Source organism: Condylura cristata, unplaced genomic scaffold (genome assembly GCF_000260355.1).
Source record: "Condylura cristata isolate star-nosed mole 26May11 unplaced genomic scaffold, ConCri1.0 scaffold00004, whole genome shotgun sequence".
Taxonomy (NCBI): Eukaryota; Metazoa; Chordata; class Mammalia; order Eulipotyphla; family Talpidae; genus Condylura; species Condylura cristata.
Window position 1 is genome coordinate 24,517,367 of NW_004567105.1, and position 19,337 is coordinate 24,536,703.

Consider the following 19,337-nt stretch of genomic DNA (forward strand, 5'->3'; position numbering starts at 1 on the left):
TCTGGGGGTATATGTGTCCCCACCACTTATATGTAGGAGAAACAATTACTTAAGTTCCACACCAACAGATTTAAGTAGTCTGATGTTTCTCACCAGGATTTGCTAGCCCACGAAACAGGAGGGTGATCTTGCTCCTTAACTTCTGCCATCCCGTTCAGTAAGTATTGAAGTGGTGTGGCTGCAAATTTATTTGGGGGGTTGGGAAATGTTCCCTCCTTTTACCTTGTTGTAAACTTAAGTTTCAAAACAACTCTCCTTGGCTGATCCCAAGTCTGCAGGATCAAGAGAAGTGCAAACTTTCTTGGAGTTGAGATCAGTTTTCCAAAGTGAAGCCAGAAAGTCAAGGATAAGCATGTGCCAGTCACCAAGGTTTGTTACCTGACACTGTCCTGTCTGTCACTATTCCCTCTCTGCCCCTAACACACAGACACAGACACACACACACACACACACACACCTTGAAAATCATATATCCTCTCATTCCAACTAGATGCTTAATTGCCTGACTAGTGGGAAATCCATATGCATCTTACTAGGACTATTAACAAGTGTTCAAGTCTTTGAATATGTACAACAGATATGAATCTGGCTGCTACAGGACCCAGGTGGAATGGAAGACTCTGTCTCTGCAGGTAGAAACCTTTGCATGCATATGGTATGTTTTGCTACTTCTCACATGTAATAATGGGAAGATATTCCCACCTAGGAATTCTGCGTGTTGTAGTCGACCACTCTTTTTGGCTTTCAAATGTTAGCATGCTGGCGGCAGCTAATAGTTGTGGGCAGATTTATGATTTGGCCACAAAGAAACTTTCTCCAATTCTAAGTGGAAGACATGTTCCTATTCTGTTCACCTTTCTGTTGATTTCTTTCCACTGGACACCTAATGTGCTTTGTACCTCTTCCCTCCAACCTGCATAGTTAGTTGTAGCTCCTGACTGACTGTTTGCCCAGCACTGCTTTTATCTCTTTGCATGGATTCACTTGTCTAACACGCACAAAGACTGGGAGAACTAGTACTAAATCAACTTTTGAAAGACGGTAACCAAAGTTCAAAAGGTAAATAATTTGCCCCAGGTGATGCACGAGTAAAAACTAAGCATCACCTCTATGGAGCTTCCCTTTTTAGAGGCAGATTTTGTTTGTTTTCTTCTTCAGTCAAGTCAGGTTTGGTTGACTCCTTACAGTCACAGACTCAAATAAGCTGAGTCCCAACGTCGTTCCCTCTGCTCTGGGCTTGGGAAGACGCTGTCACCGGAGGCTGTGAGTGAGGTCTTTCTCAAAGGTTAGGGCTGCCTTTGGTAAGGTGATCTCAAAACAAATTTGGCAGAGTGCTGCAGGCAGTGGAACTGAAGAAAACGCCAGCAAGAGGAGGGTTAAAAAGATCGACTGGGGGCTGGGGGGACGCGGCGGGTGGTGAGGGGGGCATAGGACGTGGGTAGGAGGGTGGATAACGGGGTCCGGGATTGCAGACCCTTGGGGCTCAAGTGCTGAAAATAAGATCTCAGAGCCCCAGAGTAAAAGAAAAAGACAGAGACAAAATCCCAGAGTGAGAGAGAGAGAGAGACAGAGAGAGAGAGAGACAGACAGAGAGAGAGAGAGAGAGAGAGAGAGAGAGAGAGAACTTTTAAATCACTGCAGGAGAGCGAGAATAAGATCTAAAAATATGGGAAGCAGAATATACTGGAGGAAGAAAGTCTGCACCTTCAAGTTTACTGGGAATCCTCCAGTTAGGGAGAAGCACTGATATTCTTTCTCCAGGAACCATGTGAGAGCAAAATGAATAATTCCAAGAAAAATTAATTTTTTGAGTAAGGATATCTACAGGTTACCTGGGTGTTTTCATTAACACAAAATCATACTACAGTGGCTTTTGCTCTTCATGGACAAGGCAATGTTTTCCACTTTTGCTTTACAGAAATGGATTCTCTTGTATGCAGAGAAAATGCACATTAATTTGTAAACTACATAAAAAAAAAAAGACTATCATTTGAAATGATATTCCAACACTGACTGTCTGCAAGGAAAGCCTTGTAGGCAAATGAGAATAGAGAATTTAACACTGCAGTTACAGATGATGTCCATTAAGGTACTGATGAAATAGATCATTTAAACACTTTTTGCCATTTTACATTTTGAAGAAGACTAAATATATGCTTGCCATTCTTATGATTTACCATAAAGAGATTTAAGTAATCATCAACCTATCAACCTTTTTTTTTTTAAGAGAACCTGTTTTAGTTTAAGCATAATAGCCACAATCTTAGTGTTGATTAACAGACCACATCAGACAATGATGCCCAGGGCTTCGTTATAGAAATTTCTCATGTGTCTATTGATGGGCGAAACCAAAAGTAGAAAGATAAGTCCATATCAAATCACTTTTACACCTACCTTATAAACTCCTGGACACCGGAGTTATTCCAGAGATTTTTGCTTATTACATATGACTCCACAATGTGCTAAACAATTTCAAACTGCTGTTAGCCCTGAGAGCTAAGCACACCTAAGTAAACACATTAGTACCTGCCAAAGCTGCTGGAAAAATTTGTGGAAAAGACAGCTGAGGAAGACATTGGTCTCTGCTTGAATTAGAAGGCTCCCAGGAGAGATCAAAGGCCTAAGGAAGGACTTTAGCTGCCTTGAGAGTAGAAAAAGTAGCTAGTTCTTGCAGTATTATCTTTGGTCCTGCACATGGCGCAGCCATTCCATTGCGCAGACGGACTCTGAACTAAACTTGCCCAAAATTGCTTTTTCAGAAAGAACCCTCTAGGGCCCAGGAAAGCCTCTGTAGTATTTCTTTTGAATTTAAGAGAGTGACTTCAGGGTATGTGTTGGAGAATTGTATAGATGGGTTGGCTCTTTGAGAAAATACCATGTTATTTATTGGTAATTCACCAGTGTATTCAAGAGAATACAAATTTAAACCAAAGTATTTTAAACAACTTTTTTTTTTTCTGGATAGGATGTTGTGGGTAGAGGATTTTGAAAGGGATAAGAATAAAATATTTATTGCTAAGATGAAAGCACAGATTTCTAAGTCAATGGTATCTTGCCAGAATAGAGTTCATTTTAGCAACCTAAAGCTTCTGTCAGTCTCCAAAGCAGTTGGGAAGAGTGAATTCCAGCACTATATTCCCACTCTCAAAATATAAGAAAAAGGAAAAAGAAAAGTGAATCCATTAGATATAAATGAATGTCCACTATGTTCAAGCTTGGAATCCAATGACAGTCATGATGATTAATGTCAGTCTGAGGAAGCTAATATTTGATGTTCCGTTAGTTTCTACAGTGATATGAAAAAGAAAATCACTTATTATTTAAACATAATAACATTATGCTTGCTTCTGGAAAAAGATCTCATTTTAAATCCTACATTACTTATCTTTACCAAGTTAGTGCATCTTGATTTTTCTGCCTCGAAGTTTGTTTGTTTTGGATTTGGCCTTAGTAAAGATTATCATCATTAATATCAAATAAAAACCACTTTAATTGCAAACATACCAAGGATTTCATTGAAAAGCCTAACATGTCAGTTATACCAGTGGAGGTCACTTGAAGTCTTTGGAAAATATTTGCTCTATTTAATGAAGAGACATCTATACGCAAACGTATTCCAAACAATTTCTCAAGTTACCCAGCTAAGAGAGATAGAGAGGATTCGGTTTACAAAAACTGAATAAAATCTATCCGCAGGTAAATTTCAAGGATTGATAAAAACATTTTTTGCTAAGCAGTTAGTAACGTAAATCTTATAAATATATATGCAATCATATAGTAAATGAGTTTGCTGGTCAATTTTGATCTTCATTTCAGTTGTGGCAGGAACTCAATTTTTAAAGTGTGTGTGTATACTTATTAAGGAGATACCTCTTTATTCTCAGGAGAAAAATCAATATTTAATAAACATGGTACTGGGTATACCTATTCCTCAGACATATTCACACATTTTGATTTGGATCATTTGAAGTGCTTTTCCATTCATTTTTTAAATTAAATAATGGTGTTATTTCTGAGTCGCTTTGCTCATTACTTTTGACGAAAGGTTTTTGGGAAATAACTGTCACAGAGAATCATATTATTCTATGTAAGCCATTGAGGTATCTTCTTGATTTCCCAAGGCTTTTCGTCCAGGTTGCATTTTGGGATGGTTGAAGCCGTTGATAATATCTGACTCCAAATCTAGGATCTATACTTACAACCACAGGAACCTTTCTGTTCCCCAAAATTCTTTCCTTTAAAATAGGAGTTTTTCTCCTAAAGGTTGACATATGATTCTATGAGTTAAAATATAAAATGCTAAGAATGACTCATTTATGTTGCTGCTGGTCTCCCTGCTATTAGCATTTCCCATAGCCAGAGCTGGCTAAGGTTGGAAAACTGAATTTGAAGGATCTGGCTTTGGGCAGAAGAAAATCCTTTGGATGGTCCATTTAAATTTACTGATGAAAAATAAAGACAGCTGCTCTTTATTTTGATTGCTGTTTTGGCAAAGTAGTTTACACATTATCTCAGTGCACTTCACAACCCAAGAGGTAAGCACTATTATTGTTGTGCCCATTATTTTATAAATGAGGGAAAAAAGCCAAGAAGAGCAGGAATAGCTCCAGGCCCTACAGCAGCAGCAGCCTGGACTCCCACCAGGTTCAGCATTTTGCATCCACCCAAACTCCCACTTACGTCTTTAAAACTTGCCAGGGGTATTTTATAAATCAATGGTAGTCTTCCTTATCAACATTTCTGCATTTAAAAAGTATGTCAGGAAAAACTATAAATACCCCTACTCTCAGAACACAAAGTAACTGTTAACCCTTCCTGGAAGAGGTCCTTTGAGATGGAAAATAAGCAAGTTACTCCTCTGTGCCTGCAGGGGGCACTATCTGCGGTGCTAGAAGGAACTGCTGCGGTGTGCAGTAAGGTCTACTAGTCTGGAGCTAGGAAGCAAAGTTGGATTGGTGAATGCTGAATTCAATATCTGCAAACTGAGAACTGGCTACTTGGGGGGAATAAAGAGGTACAGGGAAGAAGTGAAAAACTGGGGGAGGGGTGTGCAGGGAAGTGAAGTTGCCATTTACAGAATGTAAGAGAAGTAGCCATTCCAATGCAATGACTTGCTCCTCTCCTAAACTTCACTTCCCACTGAGTTTCTTGGTGGTCGTTTCTTCCTGAGGTTACAGAATAAACAAACCTGGCACACGTTGTAAAATCCTCACTGTGAAGAGCTCCTGGGGCTTCAAGCCTCTCTGGGGTTTTGCTATTTGGTCCAGCTAAGAGGTTTCATGTGTGTTGTTGTTGTCTTGCCCTCAACCATTTAACCCTTTCCTCCCTCGGAGCAACCTTTTCTTCAAGAAGCCCATCTCCCCTAGAGAGACAGATTGTCCTGTCTTTCATCTTTCTATTTGATAAACAAACCCAAGCCACACGAGGCCTTGAAGATACTCAAGTCTTCTAGTCACCAGTCTATGTCAAGAAAATTGAGGCGGCCAGAGGGCCAGTGCAGCCCCAGGGAACCCCGAATGAATACTCCTTCAGGTAGAGCCAGTCCTGGAAAGTAAGAAAGGGAAAGTCTGTCGAGCTAAACTAGCTGAAGGTCTTTTAGGCAAAGAAACAAAGAGCTTTTGGTTGGTGATTTCTTGCAACAGTGAGGTTTGAGGGGATGGAAATGTAGTTTAACTGTAAGTAAATCTTACCCAGGTGTCTAGGTATAGGAACAGGCACCTTTACCTAGAGGGAAAACTTGTTAACAGGGGAAAGTGGGTATTATTTATTCACTTTTAACTACAATTGTGAGGTTCGTATGAGATTAAAAGTACATCTAGTTTCATTCAGAAAAGAAAAACAATATATTCCCCTCCCTTTAAAGCTATCTTTAAGAAAACACCCAAATAAATGGGTTTGTGTGGTATCTAAATTCAAATGACTCCTCTTTATTTGGGTACACGTGCCCTCGAACTTTTTTTTTTCAGTTGAATCAAATTAGGACTAATTTTGTTCATATGGAAACTTACTTTTTTAATATTACAATAGCAGGATCCTCGCAGATTGTATATACAATACACCACTGCACATTTACAATATATTTCTTGAGTTTACATAAAAAATGAAAGTACTAAGATTGTTTACAAAAATACATTCAATACCATTAACAATGACACTCAGCGTTCCCACTTCGCTTTGGACAGGAATGGACTTCTTTTGCACAAAACACAAAAAGATCATCATAATAAGAGAAAATATATTATGACACCACCCAAACAAACAAACAAACAAACAAAAGATGTAAGGCAGCAAGACCTAAACCACTCGCGGTTCCAACAAATAAAAGCCCAAACCCGAAAGGCTTTTTCATCTGAGCGTGCACAAGTTTCTTTGCGAAAAGTTCTCCTTCCCGTTCACAAACTCCTGGGTCTGAGTTCCTAAATATTAACGTAATGTGACCTAATCTAAAGGATTAGGCGAAGGAGGGAGGGTGGGATCTTCCTGCAACATGGTGAACGTCTCCAGCGCCGGCCCGCGGTTACTTCTCCACCACCTCCTCCACGCTGGGCAGTTTGCGTTCCTCCGAGGAAATACTGTCCACGATGGAAGAAAGGCATCGAAGGCTACTCGAAGCCGATGAATCAATGCTCGCCCCTCCTAAGCGCAGAAAGCACACACACACACACGCACACACACAAACACATCACCCAAGGAAGAACGAGTCATCTTTGTGTCCCACGCGAGGTCACTGCGGTTGCTCGCGGGTCCGCAGCGCACTTGTCTCAGCGCGCATCTGGGCGCTTGCTCCCGGCTCTTTCTCCTCGAGCAAGCAGCCCAGCCCCCTCCCGGGATGTTCCCTTTCCTTTACTTTACCTTCCTTGGCAGTTATCACGAGCCCCCTGGAATGATCCGAAACAGTTGGCCACTGGGAGCTGCAGGTGCGCAGGAAATCCGCGCCCTCAAGCTGGAAGAAAACCAAGGCGGGAGAAGATTAGGAAAGAAACACCGGTTACGGGAGCGGGGTTGGGGCGGGGGCAGGGCTGGAAAGATTTGAGGGGTGTCTCCCCTACTTCCTCCGTCCGGGTGCACATTTCCTGTCAATTGCAGGCACCCCGTCTTCACGGGTCACTGGGGGCCCATTAGAAAGGGAGCAGAAGGGGCGGGCGAGGAAGGGGGACGGGAAAGGAGACACAGCAGCTGGTGTTTAAGGCCCTCAGGAAAGTGTCTAACCAGTTCTTGCCTTTCCCGGTCCCGGCCACCACTGGGTAACCGCTGGGCTTACATTTTCTTGCTTGGGTCTGTAACTGAAGGGGTCCACCCCCAGTTCCTGCATTTTCTCTTGCTGATCCAGCCGGTGCAGCAGGTCCTGCAGCCGCTCAATGTAGCTGATGGCGCTCCTCAGAATCTCCACCTTGGGCAGTCTCTGGTTGGGGTTGGCCACAGTCCGCCGCTTCAGTGCCTCGAAGGCTTCGTTGATTTTCTTTAGTCGCCTCCTCTCGCGCAAGGTGGCTGCTTTCCGACGGTCGGTGGGGGCAGATTTTCTCTTGCAAGTCTTGCAAGCCCAGATCAGACACTGGCCAGGGCAGTGGGGAGGTTGCAGGCCTGGGGGCGCCAGGACATGTTCCTCTCCGCTGCTGTCGCTCCCAGCTTCTGGGGGCATTTGGTCCTGGCAGGGGGACAAGGTACCATCACTCCCTGGATACAAAGGAGAACCCTCTGCCACTTCTAAGGGCTGCAGGGTAACATTTTCCCCGTCCAAGTAGAAGAAATAGGAGCCAGTTTCAAAAAGGTCCATCATCATGTTCTCCTCCTTGGCCTCTGACTCTGTCTGAACTGGGTGATGGGCTCAAAAAGCCCAGAGGAACCACCCAGATGGCATTTAATTAGTGCGGTGACATAAGTCGCCCTAGCTTTATATATAGTAGCTCCTGAAACTCAATCCAACTTTTAGCTGTCAAGGAGCATCAGTCTCCCAATGTGATTGCAGCCAGTGATGGCAAGAACATCTAGTTTGAAAGAAAACTGGGAAGTGTTACACTCAGGATGATGTGACAGTCTATAGGCAGAGCAGGTTAACGTCAAACACCCAGAATCACATAATTGAAACAAAGCATTGAATGCTTCCACTTGGGACAGTTTAGATGCTAACCTGCTTAGAGAACAACTTCAAAACAACTGGGGATTAACACTGCCCCAGTCCCCTCCCCCAGGCTCATCTGAATTCTAAGTATAGACTCATGATGAAAGATTTCAAAGGCAATAGCCATTGCTCCAAAATAGCCTGGTTAGTATTTGCAGAGTGGTTCAGCTCTTTTCTCTCTCCTGCCTGTCAAAAAGATGCTATTCCTGTGAATAAAACCATTACAGTCCTTCAAAGGTTAGACTTGACTGTCAGGCTTCAGCCTCAATAGCAGCAGGTAAATCTCTTTCCTCTCTTTTACTTAAGCAGTAGGATGATTTGGGAGTGCGAGGGGGTGGCTGGAGGGCTCTCAGATTTCTTCCTGGGCTTTTTTTTTGTGGGAGGAAGGTGGTGGCAACCAAAATCTCAATTCTGTTCCCTTCCATGGTAGAGCAGTAGAACTTCTGAGGTAGAAGTACCGTAAAGGGTGGGACAGAGGATGGCGTGGCGTACATGGAGTAACTTCTTTTTGTACGTAATTTTAGTGGAAGCAAGACTCACACGGTAGTTACTTGATATTTCGGCATTCAGGTGTGGCCCCTACTTGAAGGGGCCTCTGTTATGGCTCCTGTTCTGCACTCTGTGCTCTCACAACTCCCTCTTGCATTGTTGGTATTGACTCTACAAAAGTTGTTTCAGAGGATTTCGAGGAGAAAAGTAACACACCAGGTGCAAGCAAGGAGACAAAATTTGTAATCACAACTGTCCCATAAGTCCATGCATGAGTCCATGAGTCCATGGGAGGCTGTACAGTACCAGGGTAAAGGGCAGGGAGTCCACAACCTCCTGCAAATGCTAGCTAAGTTCATTTCTATTTATGCACACTAGATTTCCACTTCATCCAGATCATAGTGGTGGCCTTACAGAATTTCATCAAATGGTTTGCATATTTATTGTAATGTCATATATTAGTGCTTGATGAACATTAGTTATCATTTATGAAAAAAATAAAACACAACTGTTGGCGTTCTAAAAAATGTTTTGGTATTTTATATATTCCCTATTTTATCTTTTTCTTTCTGGTCCTTTATTACTTCATTTCTATTTCCTTGCCTTTCATTTTCCCTTCCAGAGTTCTAGAAAGATTCCATGGCCTCATTCACCTTAGAGTTGATAGTCAACTTTACATTTGACTTTTATAGTCAGTCCCAACAAAGCTCATGAAAACATAAGGTCACTTTACTTTATCCCAAGTTACGAAAATTACATGTTTAGTGTGAATTTCTATGGATAGAGTGAAGACAATGTTAGAATCAATGATCAGATAATGAAAGAACTAGCTACATACTTGTGTCAAGTTGATTATTCTATAATTCTTTATAGTCACTTTCTATTGAGCCAAGACTTGGGGTGTTAGATTTTGACAATTGGGAGTTAATTATATGTCTTTGTTACTGTGTAGTTGAGTCATTCTACATAAAGTTTGAGAACCATCTTTAGATTTGTGGTGCAGTAAGAGCACAGAAAACAGTAATAAGCATTTCTTTTTCAATGATATTTCTCCCATTTCTACTTGTCCACTGCTTGCTTTTATAAGAGATGGCGACTACAGAGTGAAATCCCCAGCAACTCACACGTAGGTTAACATCTGTTATAGAAAATTACCTTTAGCTCTTACCCATCCTCTCTCTTTGCTGCTTCTTAAAATGTGAAGATAATTTGAAAAGTTGTTTTAACCAGTGAAGTTATATAGCATTATTGCCAAGCTTATTAAGATAACAGTGATGGAAATTCATTTATTTCCATTTTTTTTTTACAACTTATCGCCAGGTACTGTCCTGGCAGTAAGGATAAGGCTGTGAAAACAATTTCTTTTATCATGGAGTATGATGAGTCTATATGATTTAAACATGAAAAATAGCACTAAAACCGAGATGTGGGAAGCCTAGAATAAAATCACCTTGGGCCTGTTTTTCTTTTAACCCATAGACCTACTTTAATGACAAGATCCCACACGGTCTGAAGTCATGATGAAGATGGAGTTTTTTTTAAAAAGTGAGATCACTTTAAAAATGGTACATACTTGATAAGAAAAGTATATTTTTATTACTGAAACAAGGTATAGAAGAGATTTTAGTTAATGCAAAATATTGTCTCTAAGGGATTCTAATGCTTGGATAATAGAAATAATGTTTGGGGTGATGCCATTCTTTGATTTACCACTGAGTTTTAGGGGTACCAGGTAGAGATGTGATCATCTGAACATCATGAACTTACTAAAGATTAAGAATGTGCATTTGCTCACTTTTAATTTTTCTGCATTCGAGTGCTGCCACTGGAAAAAGAGTGAGCTCAAAACGTGGAAAGAGAAGATTCTAAAAAATTAGTTAAAGTTTTGAAGTGCTGACAGAGTCATCTCCTAGGAGGTGGTAGAATTCTTTGTGTGACTCAATCTTTACTATTGAATTAGCACTCCTTACACTACTACAAAATCCCTTCCCAATATTTTCTAGAGCCCAAGATAGTAAAGGGAATGTTGTTATTCACCTTGTTTAAACAGTCTTTTCCCTATTTTTGTTGTTCTTTTTCTTGGGTGGGTGGTGGTTCTGGGTCAGAGGAAGAAAAAAGGAAATGCCAGCTTGGGAAATAACCATCCTTTATTAGATTAGGTAATGGGAAAATACACACTGATTCCAAACAACTAACTAATGAACTCTTGGAACTCAAACTGTTTACAAAATTTGAGATGCCTGTAATTGCAATTATATTATTTCTCAGGAGAACTTGGAAGACAGACCCTGACAAGGTTGGTTCAAAACAGGGTTTTGTAAGTTGAAATCTTCCCAGCTTTAAATAGCTCAAATGGGTTTTTGGTAAAAGTGAGAATAAATTGTGTTAAGTATTATTAATAAATTTACTTAGGGACCCAGAGTATATTCATTACAATATCTGAAATGAGGTTAGTGATCGACATAAAAATTTTCAAATAGTTTATCACCCATTATTCTTACTCACGCTTAATCCTGTGAGATGCATTTCCATTGGTTCCCCCAAAAGTTTGAATATGGAAAGGGTTGCGGGTAAATCAGTCAATGGGATAATTTTATCTATAAGCCTTTAGGAAGGTATATAGAGAAAAGAACTTTGGAGTAACAATCTTAAGTTCTAGAAATACTTAATAAAATGTTCTAGACTTCAGATTTAATAGAAATCAAATAGCATATGTAATATGTGTATTGCAGACTTGTTATTAGCATAAAACGAAATAATCTATGTTGAATCCATGATATGGAGTATATGCTCAACAAATATTAATTTCCCAACTTTCCCTTCTTAATTCATAAGCTATAGTAAATTAATTGAAAAACCTAGATTTTGTTAACACGTATTTGTGTTAATGCTATAACAGAAGTGAAAATATCAGAACTGGTAACTTTGATAGCAGTGTTTTTTTGGTGCATTTATGCACAAGACAAATTTTCAGCTTATTGGGACAGAGACTGACGAACCCCAGACTTTTTGCTGTAGAATTCAGGCTACCTGAAGGAGAGGGAGCGATGAGAGACCAAAGTGGGGAGGGAGCACATTGGACTATGGTGGAGGACTTTGTGGGGTGCGTAGAACGTACACCTGAAGGGTGTGATCTTATATCTCCAAATCATATGCAATATAAATCAATGATGCGTCAAAGAAAAAAATCACACCAATGACTAACTGACCTTGGAAATTAGGAACTTTGAAGAAAATGTTTATGGTTCTACTGATAGGTAAAACAATGAAGAGTCTGGTTTGGTAACAGAAGTTCCTGAGGTGTTGGAAGGTATTTCTCAGGGGCAAAATTGTGGATGGAAGAGAGTGGGGACAGTACAAAGAAGCTCAAGGAAGGAAGAGGCATAGATAAGTCAGCAAAGAGATTTTTGTGGGTTATATCTAAGGAATTTGACTATATTGTTCCATAGTTTGGGTTTAAAAATTGGTTTCTGGGCCTTCTCTGGTGGTGCGACAGGTTAAAGCACAGCACTAAGAAGTTAAAGCCACTTCAGCATGAGTTCAATCCCCACCCCAGAAGATGACCCACATGGCGCAGCAGACCTCTCCTGACCCACCCGCTGCTCCCGTCAGCAGTGTACTTCGTCTATCTGCCTGTTCTGCTCCCCACTCTGTCTCTGGTGAATCTTCTCACCATCCTTGCACCTCTGGCCTGTACCCTAGTGTTGTATACATAAATTTATCTTTAAAAAAAATTCGTTTCCATTATAGCTGATGAAGTACAACCAAGGTCCCATTGTAAAATGACTCTGCCTTTTCAGCAGTGAGAAGTGGCAGAAGAGAGAAAAGGCAGTAGAAAAAAGGCATGGGAGTGAAGCAGTTGGGGGGAAAGTTACAAACAGAGTTTAGCCCAGAGTATAGGTAAAAAAAAAAAAAAAAATGGATCAACTAGCAAGGCCTAAAGAATAGAAGGCAAAGGAAGGGCCCGCTGACTGAAAGGAAAATTCAGAAGTGGTAGATTAATGCTTTAAACTTGTGGCAGCTAATGAGTAACACGAACCCCGGCACCTGTAATTTACCTAATCTGCAGGCAGTTTGTGCCCAGCGATTCCCGAACATGGTGGTAAAAATAGTTTTGCACTTTGACAGAACATTAAGAGTCTCTTCAGAGGACATGGGGGAGGGGCATGAGACAAATGAAGGTAAAGGAAAGATTGTAAAAGCAAATTCTCTATATCCCCAGAGGGAGGCACTGAGAAGTTGTGCAGAGAAACTGGGCTGGACCCTGGCTAGGAAAATTTGTTCCAAGACCTGCTTTGGATGGGCCCTTTTATACCTCAAATTTTACTAACTTGGTGGTTTATATAGCTATATAATGGGGGTTGGAGTTGCCTTTTAAAACAGCATCAAAAAAAAAAAAATGCCTAATGTTAGCGAAGGAAGAACTAGAGAGTTTATTTTTCAAGAAATATGCAGTTTGTTCTTTGTTCTCAGCCTGCTCCCTTTCAGTTTGGGAGTAGAGCTTAATGTCCACAAATGCTATGTTCAATGCATGTACTATAAAATGTTACTTAAAGAGGCTGCTGTTTATTTCTTATTTTCAAAGTGTAATTTTCAGGGAAAGAGACAAGAATTTTCCTTTACCTGAGAAATATTCATACCTTGGTGTTTAACAACGGAATTCCTTTTTATTATTCCATATTCTCCCCGGGATACTCATTCAGCTTATGAATTAGAGGGTCAAATTTATGAATGGCTAGAACATGTTCAGGATAAATCATTTTTCTAGCTGAGTGACCAACTAGTGTCCACAGTTTGCTTTGGACAGATACCCTGGAGGCCTAATTATCAACATTAAAGAGAGGAAAATCCTGAGTGAAAAATGGAGTCATTCACCTCACTTTGCAGAAATACATGAACGTTCCTTATAATTACTTATTTATAAGAACAATTAATAGAGTGCAAGACATATAAAGTAAAATTTTTTTCTTAAAAAAGCCTAAAGTAATTACAAATATGGAATTTGATGTTAGATATAAGGTCTCTGCTCAGCTTTGTCACTTGTTAGTATTTGAATTTGGACAAGTAATATAACTTTTGCCTAAGTTTCTATTTACTAATTCATAAAGTGAAAGTTATTTTACCTTGTTAGGGTGTTTTAAGGAATAAAACAATGTCAATGAAACCCTTTATATACGATGTCTAGCTCATAGAAAATTCTCAAGCCAAATTAGTACATTAATTAGATTGGATAAAAAGAAGAAAAAGTCATTTATCTACATCTACCACAAAAATTATTCTTTGCTTTTATTTGGCTATCAATATTATATGTTGTATGATTTTAAAATTATAAACATAATACTATGTTATATTTATGTTGCCTTTTTTACTTAAAATATTACATAAACATTTCTCCATGAAGCTACATACAAGTGATGTTTGAAATGTTTAAGATTTATGGAATGCTTTTTCAGTGTTGTTTACATCTTTTAAAAACTAAATGAATAGTGATATTCAGATTCCAAGTTATAGTAGTATCTGGTGTTACTAGCCTGCTAAACTAAACAGATGTCTCTAGTACAGAAAGGTTAGCCAAGGATTTTGTTACTGCCCTCCAACAGGCTGGTTATGACATATTGTCCAAAATAGTTGGTGCTTTAATGCCTATGTCAGAGGCTACTGTGACAAATAGTCACCACTGTACAAACACATTTATTCCATAAAGTTTTTCTACCGGTTTGGGGAAAAAGTTGTTTAATCAGACATACACACATGTCTCAAATCATTTTGTAGAAGCTCAGATATTTGCCCTCACATTAGTAAATGATAGAAAGACACTGAAAGTTAGAATGTTTAAGTTGCATATCACCTAGAGATTTTTAATTTGTGGGCAATGTAAATTGCCCAATGTACATTCAGTATGTCACTAGTCACATAAAAATTGATCATGTTTAGCTTTATCTTTCCTAATTTCATGATCTAGGCTAAATGTTGTGATTGGGAAAAGCTCACTATATAATTTAACATTATAAGTATAATATTTTTATTAATTCATTTAAATTGTTTTTTTACATTTTTGCATTTTACACTAAACTATAATGAGACTTGTATTGTCAATATAATATTAAAAAATTGGTGCTTCTAAAGTATAGAATAAGTTATGTGGAATAAAATTATGTAGACTGTATAGTATGTGTATACTGTGTACGATATATAAATATAACATTTTATAAAGTTATAGTCATTATTCAACTCTTACAAGAAAGCTAACAACCCTGTGCTGAAGTGCTGTAAGTGAATGATCTCATTACATTTTCACAATGTTTTATCACGTATGCTATCTAATTATCTTCACTTTAAAAAGGAACAAAAAAAAAAATCATAGAGCAGTCAATATACCTGCCCAGTGTCAAATGCTTATAAATTAATTCTGGCTTTTACAGTAATGACTTACATAATCAAAAAGAAGTTCTAATTCTAAGCCTTCATACCACGACCATAGTGAACCCAAAACATGGGGATTACAATTGAGATGAAAAAATGCATAACATGAATAATAATGTAAAAATAAATAAATAACAAGTATAAAGAATCATAGAAAGCTGGAAAAAATATAAACATTTGGAAATTTAAGAAAATAGAAAAAATGAAAATACCTATGCTAAAATAAAAAAAAAAGAAAAACAGTCTTTAGATTAAAAAAAAAATTATGCTCAAACTAAATTAGAGTACTTGGAGTGTTCATTTGGAAACCTGCAGGATAATTTCTGTTTATCTAGTGGCGTGGCCAAAAGAGGCAGCGTTGATAGCCGATGGCTGAGATTTACACCTGCATTCTGCCCCTATGGGAAATAGTGATGCAGTGACATTCTCCACGTGTATGACCAAGTACAGCAGCCTGTTCCAGAGATTTCAGAACTGATGCTCCAGTTAAAATGCTTGGAGCCAATATGCTGTTTCACTGTTTGGATATATAATGAGAAAAGGGAAAGAGATGGTGTTATGTAATATACCTATATACCGGAAGGATAGGATAATAGTGGAGTAGAGAGACCATATTATTCAAGTCTTAAAATTACACAATATTCCTATGTCCTGTTTTTCTTCCTTTTCCTTCAGTTTGTCCCACTTTCAGTAGTTGACATGGACTATGAAGATGACAAGAGACTGCTGTAGATGGAAGGTTCTGGAATCAATAGATGGGTGTTCAATTTATCGAATCTGGATGTAGCTCATTTGTAACCTGCGGGGCAGTCATTATTTTATGGGGGTCTAAAATAATTTGCCAGTGAGTGGTCAATATAAGACATCCCGAATATTGAGCACCTACGGGATATTTAATTATTCAATGTTTAATTGATGCTCCATTCCTTTCTATGTTGACAGAGAATTGACTTATTTTATCTACATCAAATTTGTCCCCCAAACCACTTGCTACATTCAGTTTCATCAGCGCACCTTGTTTTTTTCTCTTATAATCTATTACCAAATTTAATATTCTTAAATAATGGCAAATATATATATATATCTCCTTTCAGAATAATTCTTTAATTACTTTTTAACTATACTTGCTACTTTTAAGTTTAATAATGTCTTTGAATGTTTTACCATGAACCTGTTCATAATAACTTAATAATTCTCCCTAACTGCTAGTTGCCTTTGCCCAGTCTTTATTTTTTGCTTCCTTGTGAAAGTTGCTATTTTATTTATCTGTAGTCCCCAAACTAAAATTTATATTTCACATGCAGTTTATATCTCTATTGGGGAGAATCTCTGACTCCCATCCTTCTTGTAGTTTTAGATTTCATATTATGTTACAGACAGCAATATGGTTAACTCTTTAGTAGTATATGTCTGTTTCACTAGTTCTGCATTCCCTCCCACTTGGTACTAACATCCTGCAGTCAGCTTTCAAGAGTATTTTTTTTTAAGATTTATTTATTCATTCATACAGAACTGGGGTACAATCCAGAGATGCAGAGGGTGAGAGGACCCACCAGAGACAGAGTGGGGAGCAGAACAGGTAGATGGTCGAGGTACACTGCTGAGGGGAGCAGCGGGCGGGTCAGGAGAGGTCTGCCACGCCATGTGGTCACCTCTGGGGCAGGCGGTGATCGAATTCATGCAGAAGTGGCTTTAGCTTGTTAGTGCTGTGCTTTAACCTGCTGCGCCACCAGGAAGGGCCTCAAGAGTTAATTTTTAAGCTTGTCGTTATGTGACTCTTGGCTTAGTTACTTCCTATTACATGTATTAGTGACACCATCCAGCATTTATGTATTTTAAAATTTTAAAGAAAAGCTTTCCTTTTTAAATGATATATTTAACTGTTTTTATTTTGGTAAATAGATTTTTTTAAGAGCAGTTTTAGGTTGATAGAGAAAGTGAATAAAAAGGGACTCAGCATTCCCATAAATCCACAGTTATCTTCACAGCAAATGTTTTTCAAATTCCCACTTTATTCTCACTTCCTTTTTAAGTCTAAATTTGTGCAAAATTTTATATTAAATTTAGAGAATAATATATTACTTGACTTCAGAGTTAAAAATTTATTAGACAATAAAGTGTATATTCTCAAACAGTTAGATAGCACAAATTAATGTACAATTAAATTCCAAAAAAGAATAATGCGGGCATATGACAAGAATAAAGGGCTATCTGAATGAATGGAGCTGATGGAAATTGAGGACTTTAAGGAATCTAGAAAGATGACCAGGTCTGCCTAAAAGGTGAAGGCTTTCTAAAATGGAAGCTGACTCTACTCTGATGATTGGTAAGATAGAACTAGAATAGAAATACCACAAATATTGGGCTTGAGGTCCATTAGACATTTTGAGATTATAAAATTACTCCCTTCTATTAACTTGTTATAATGCTTGGTAGTCATATGTATTGTGTATCAGCAGTAGGAGTGTTTGTATTTTTTTCAATTAGGCAACACATGATTTGAGAACACTAATCTTTTTTTTTTTTTTTGCAATTATTGAAATATCTAAATACAAATCTGGTCAATGAACGTAAAAGAAAAATGAAACAAAAATAAATACTACTTTTATCAAGTTCTACAGAAGACAACATGGAAAAAGGCATTTCAGCATCTTTTGGAAGAAAAAATACATATAATTTTAAATTTCCCCAAACCTTGCATATGCTAAAACAAATAAAATTTCAATATAATTGGTTTCATATATTTGACTTATTAGGGTGAACTAGGTTGAAATTTAGCAAATTACAAGTAATTCATAAAGAAAGCCATTACTAAAATATCCCTTTGATTCAGTGTCTTTCCAAGATAAAGAAGGAGGACATTTCAGATATTCAATTAATAATGGGGTGAAGGTAGACATTTGCTTTTATTGCTATTCTATTAGTTGACTGAATAGACATGGTTTTATTTTCAGGGAGGTTACTGTTGAAATCCCTTTAGTTCCAAGTATTTTTAAACTCGCTAGAAATAAGATAATTTGGGTTTGAAAAAGCCTTTTCTTTTTCAAAATGTGAGTACATTTTGATCAGAGAATTACATTGGCTGAAGACAAGATTTCTCTTTAAAAATCTTTCAAAGTAAAAAAAAAAAGTAACTATGATAAAGTAAAAATCAAAAGCATCAGGCAACTATAGATCAGAGATACTCTGCAGGGGAGGAAGAGGGAGAAGGATCAGGACAGGGGTGGGAAGAGCCCCAGGGACTATGGTGATGGTGTTGGGGACAGGAGCAGAAATGGATGGTGGGAATTTCCTGGGGAAATCATACATTGTATAAAAATGAAGGATGATATAACGAATATATTGAAAAAATTAAAAATACCTCAGACACTGAGAAGCTGTATAGATCAACCAAATAAGGTGTTTGCTTAACCCACAAACAAACCTTTTTTGCTAGACACAGATTCATGTGAACTATGACAGGCGCAATTCTTTTGATGGATGTTTGATAGAGTACAATGTTCTTTTCCTACAAATGAGGGCTTTATTAGCATGATTTCAACTCCATGTCTCTCTTCCAAATCCTCTGTCCATTTTGACATTTGTTCATTAATTTCTTTTCAGTAGAACTATTCTCTTGTCTCAGCTTTTGTAGCAATTTAAGGTTTTATAAACTCTTCTGATCAGGTTCTTTGTTGAAGTTTCTTCCTGCTCAGAAAATTATATAACCTCAGAGGCCTAAAGCATGTCAGAGTTTTAGCACAGTTTGCCGCTTGCTCCATTACCCACTTTCACAGAGGGGAACTTCAATTTGACCACTTAAAGCGTGAAAAGGACAAAATCAATTAATTCTCTCTCCCAAAACCATAGGGCCTGGACAGCTGTAAATCATGCCAGTGCCTCCTCTCCTCACCTGCGTTGATCCACACATCTGACCTGAGTGACTCCAATAGGGTCCCAACTATAAACAGCTTACAGAAAAATCTTGTTTTTCTCTGATTGGGAGGAGGGTGTGTGTGGTGTTTGTGTGTAGAGGGCATGGTAGGTATGTGTGTGTCTGTCTGCGTGTGTGGTGTTTGTGTGTAGAGGGCATTGTAAGTGTGGTGTACGTGGCACAGTGTGTGTGTGGTGCATGTTTAATGTGTGTGTGTGTATAAATGCACATACACATACCGCTGAGTTGAGCACATTTTGCCACCAGGACTGGAAACACCAACAAACCCCAGGAATCAAAATGATTGTCAGAATCTTTTGTGAAATATAGCCAATGTATTGGTTTTTTAATTCCTGACTGGAAAACACCATAACTTTGAGGATAAAGTGTCAT

General features: G+C 38.4%; 1 protein-coding gene across 1 annotated transcript; it reads right to left on the reverse strand.

Annotated features, from left to right (window-relative positions):
- Positions 1-5,995: 5,995 nt before the first annotated feature.
- MYF6 (myogenic factor 6 (herculin)) lies at positions 5,996-7,872 on the reverse strand. Its single transcript, XM_004675856.2, has 3 exons — positions 7,262-7,872; positions 6,853-6,943; positions 5,996-6,636 (listed from the first exon to the last, which is right to left on the reverse strand). The coding sequence occupies exons 1-3, from the start codon at positions 7,778-7,780 to the stop codon at positions 6,518-6,520; spliced, it is 729 nt and encodes a 242-aa protein (XP_004675913.1). The 5' UTR covers positions 7,781-7,872; the 3' UTR covers positions 5,996-6,517.
- Positions 7,873-19,337: the final 11,465 nt, after the last annotated feature.

Coding starts and splice junctions, on each gene's coding strand:
- MYF6 (XM_004675856.2), bottom strand. CDS start 7,780: ATGATGATGGACCTTTTTGAAACTGGCTCCTATTTCTTCTACTTGGAC. Junction 6,944..7,261: donor ACAGACCCAAGCAAGAAAAT/GTAAGCCCAGCG, acceptor GTTTTCTTCCAG/CTTGAGGGCGCGGATTTCCT. Junction 6,637..6,852: donor CGTGATAACTGCCAAGGAAG/GTAAAGTAAAGG, acceptor TTCTGCGCTTAG/GAGGGGCGAGCATTGATTCA.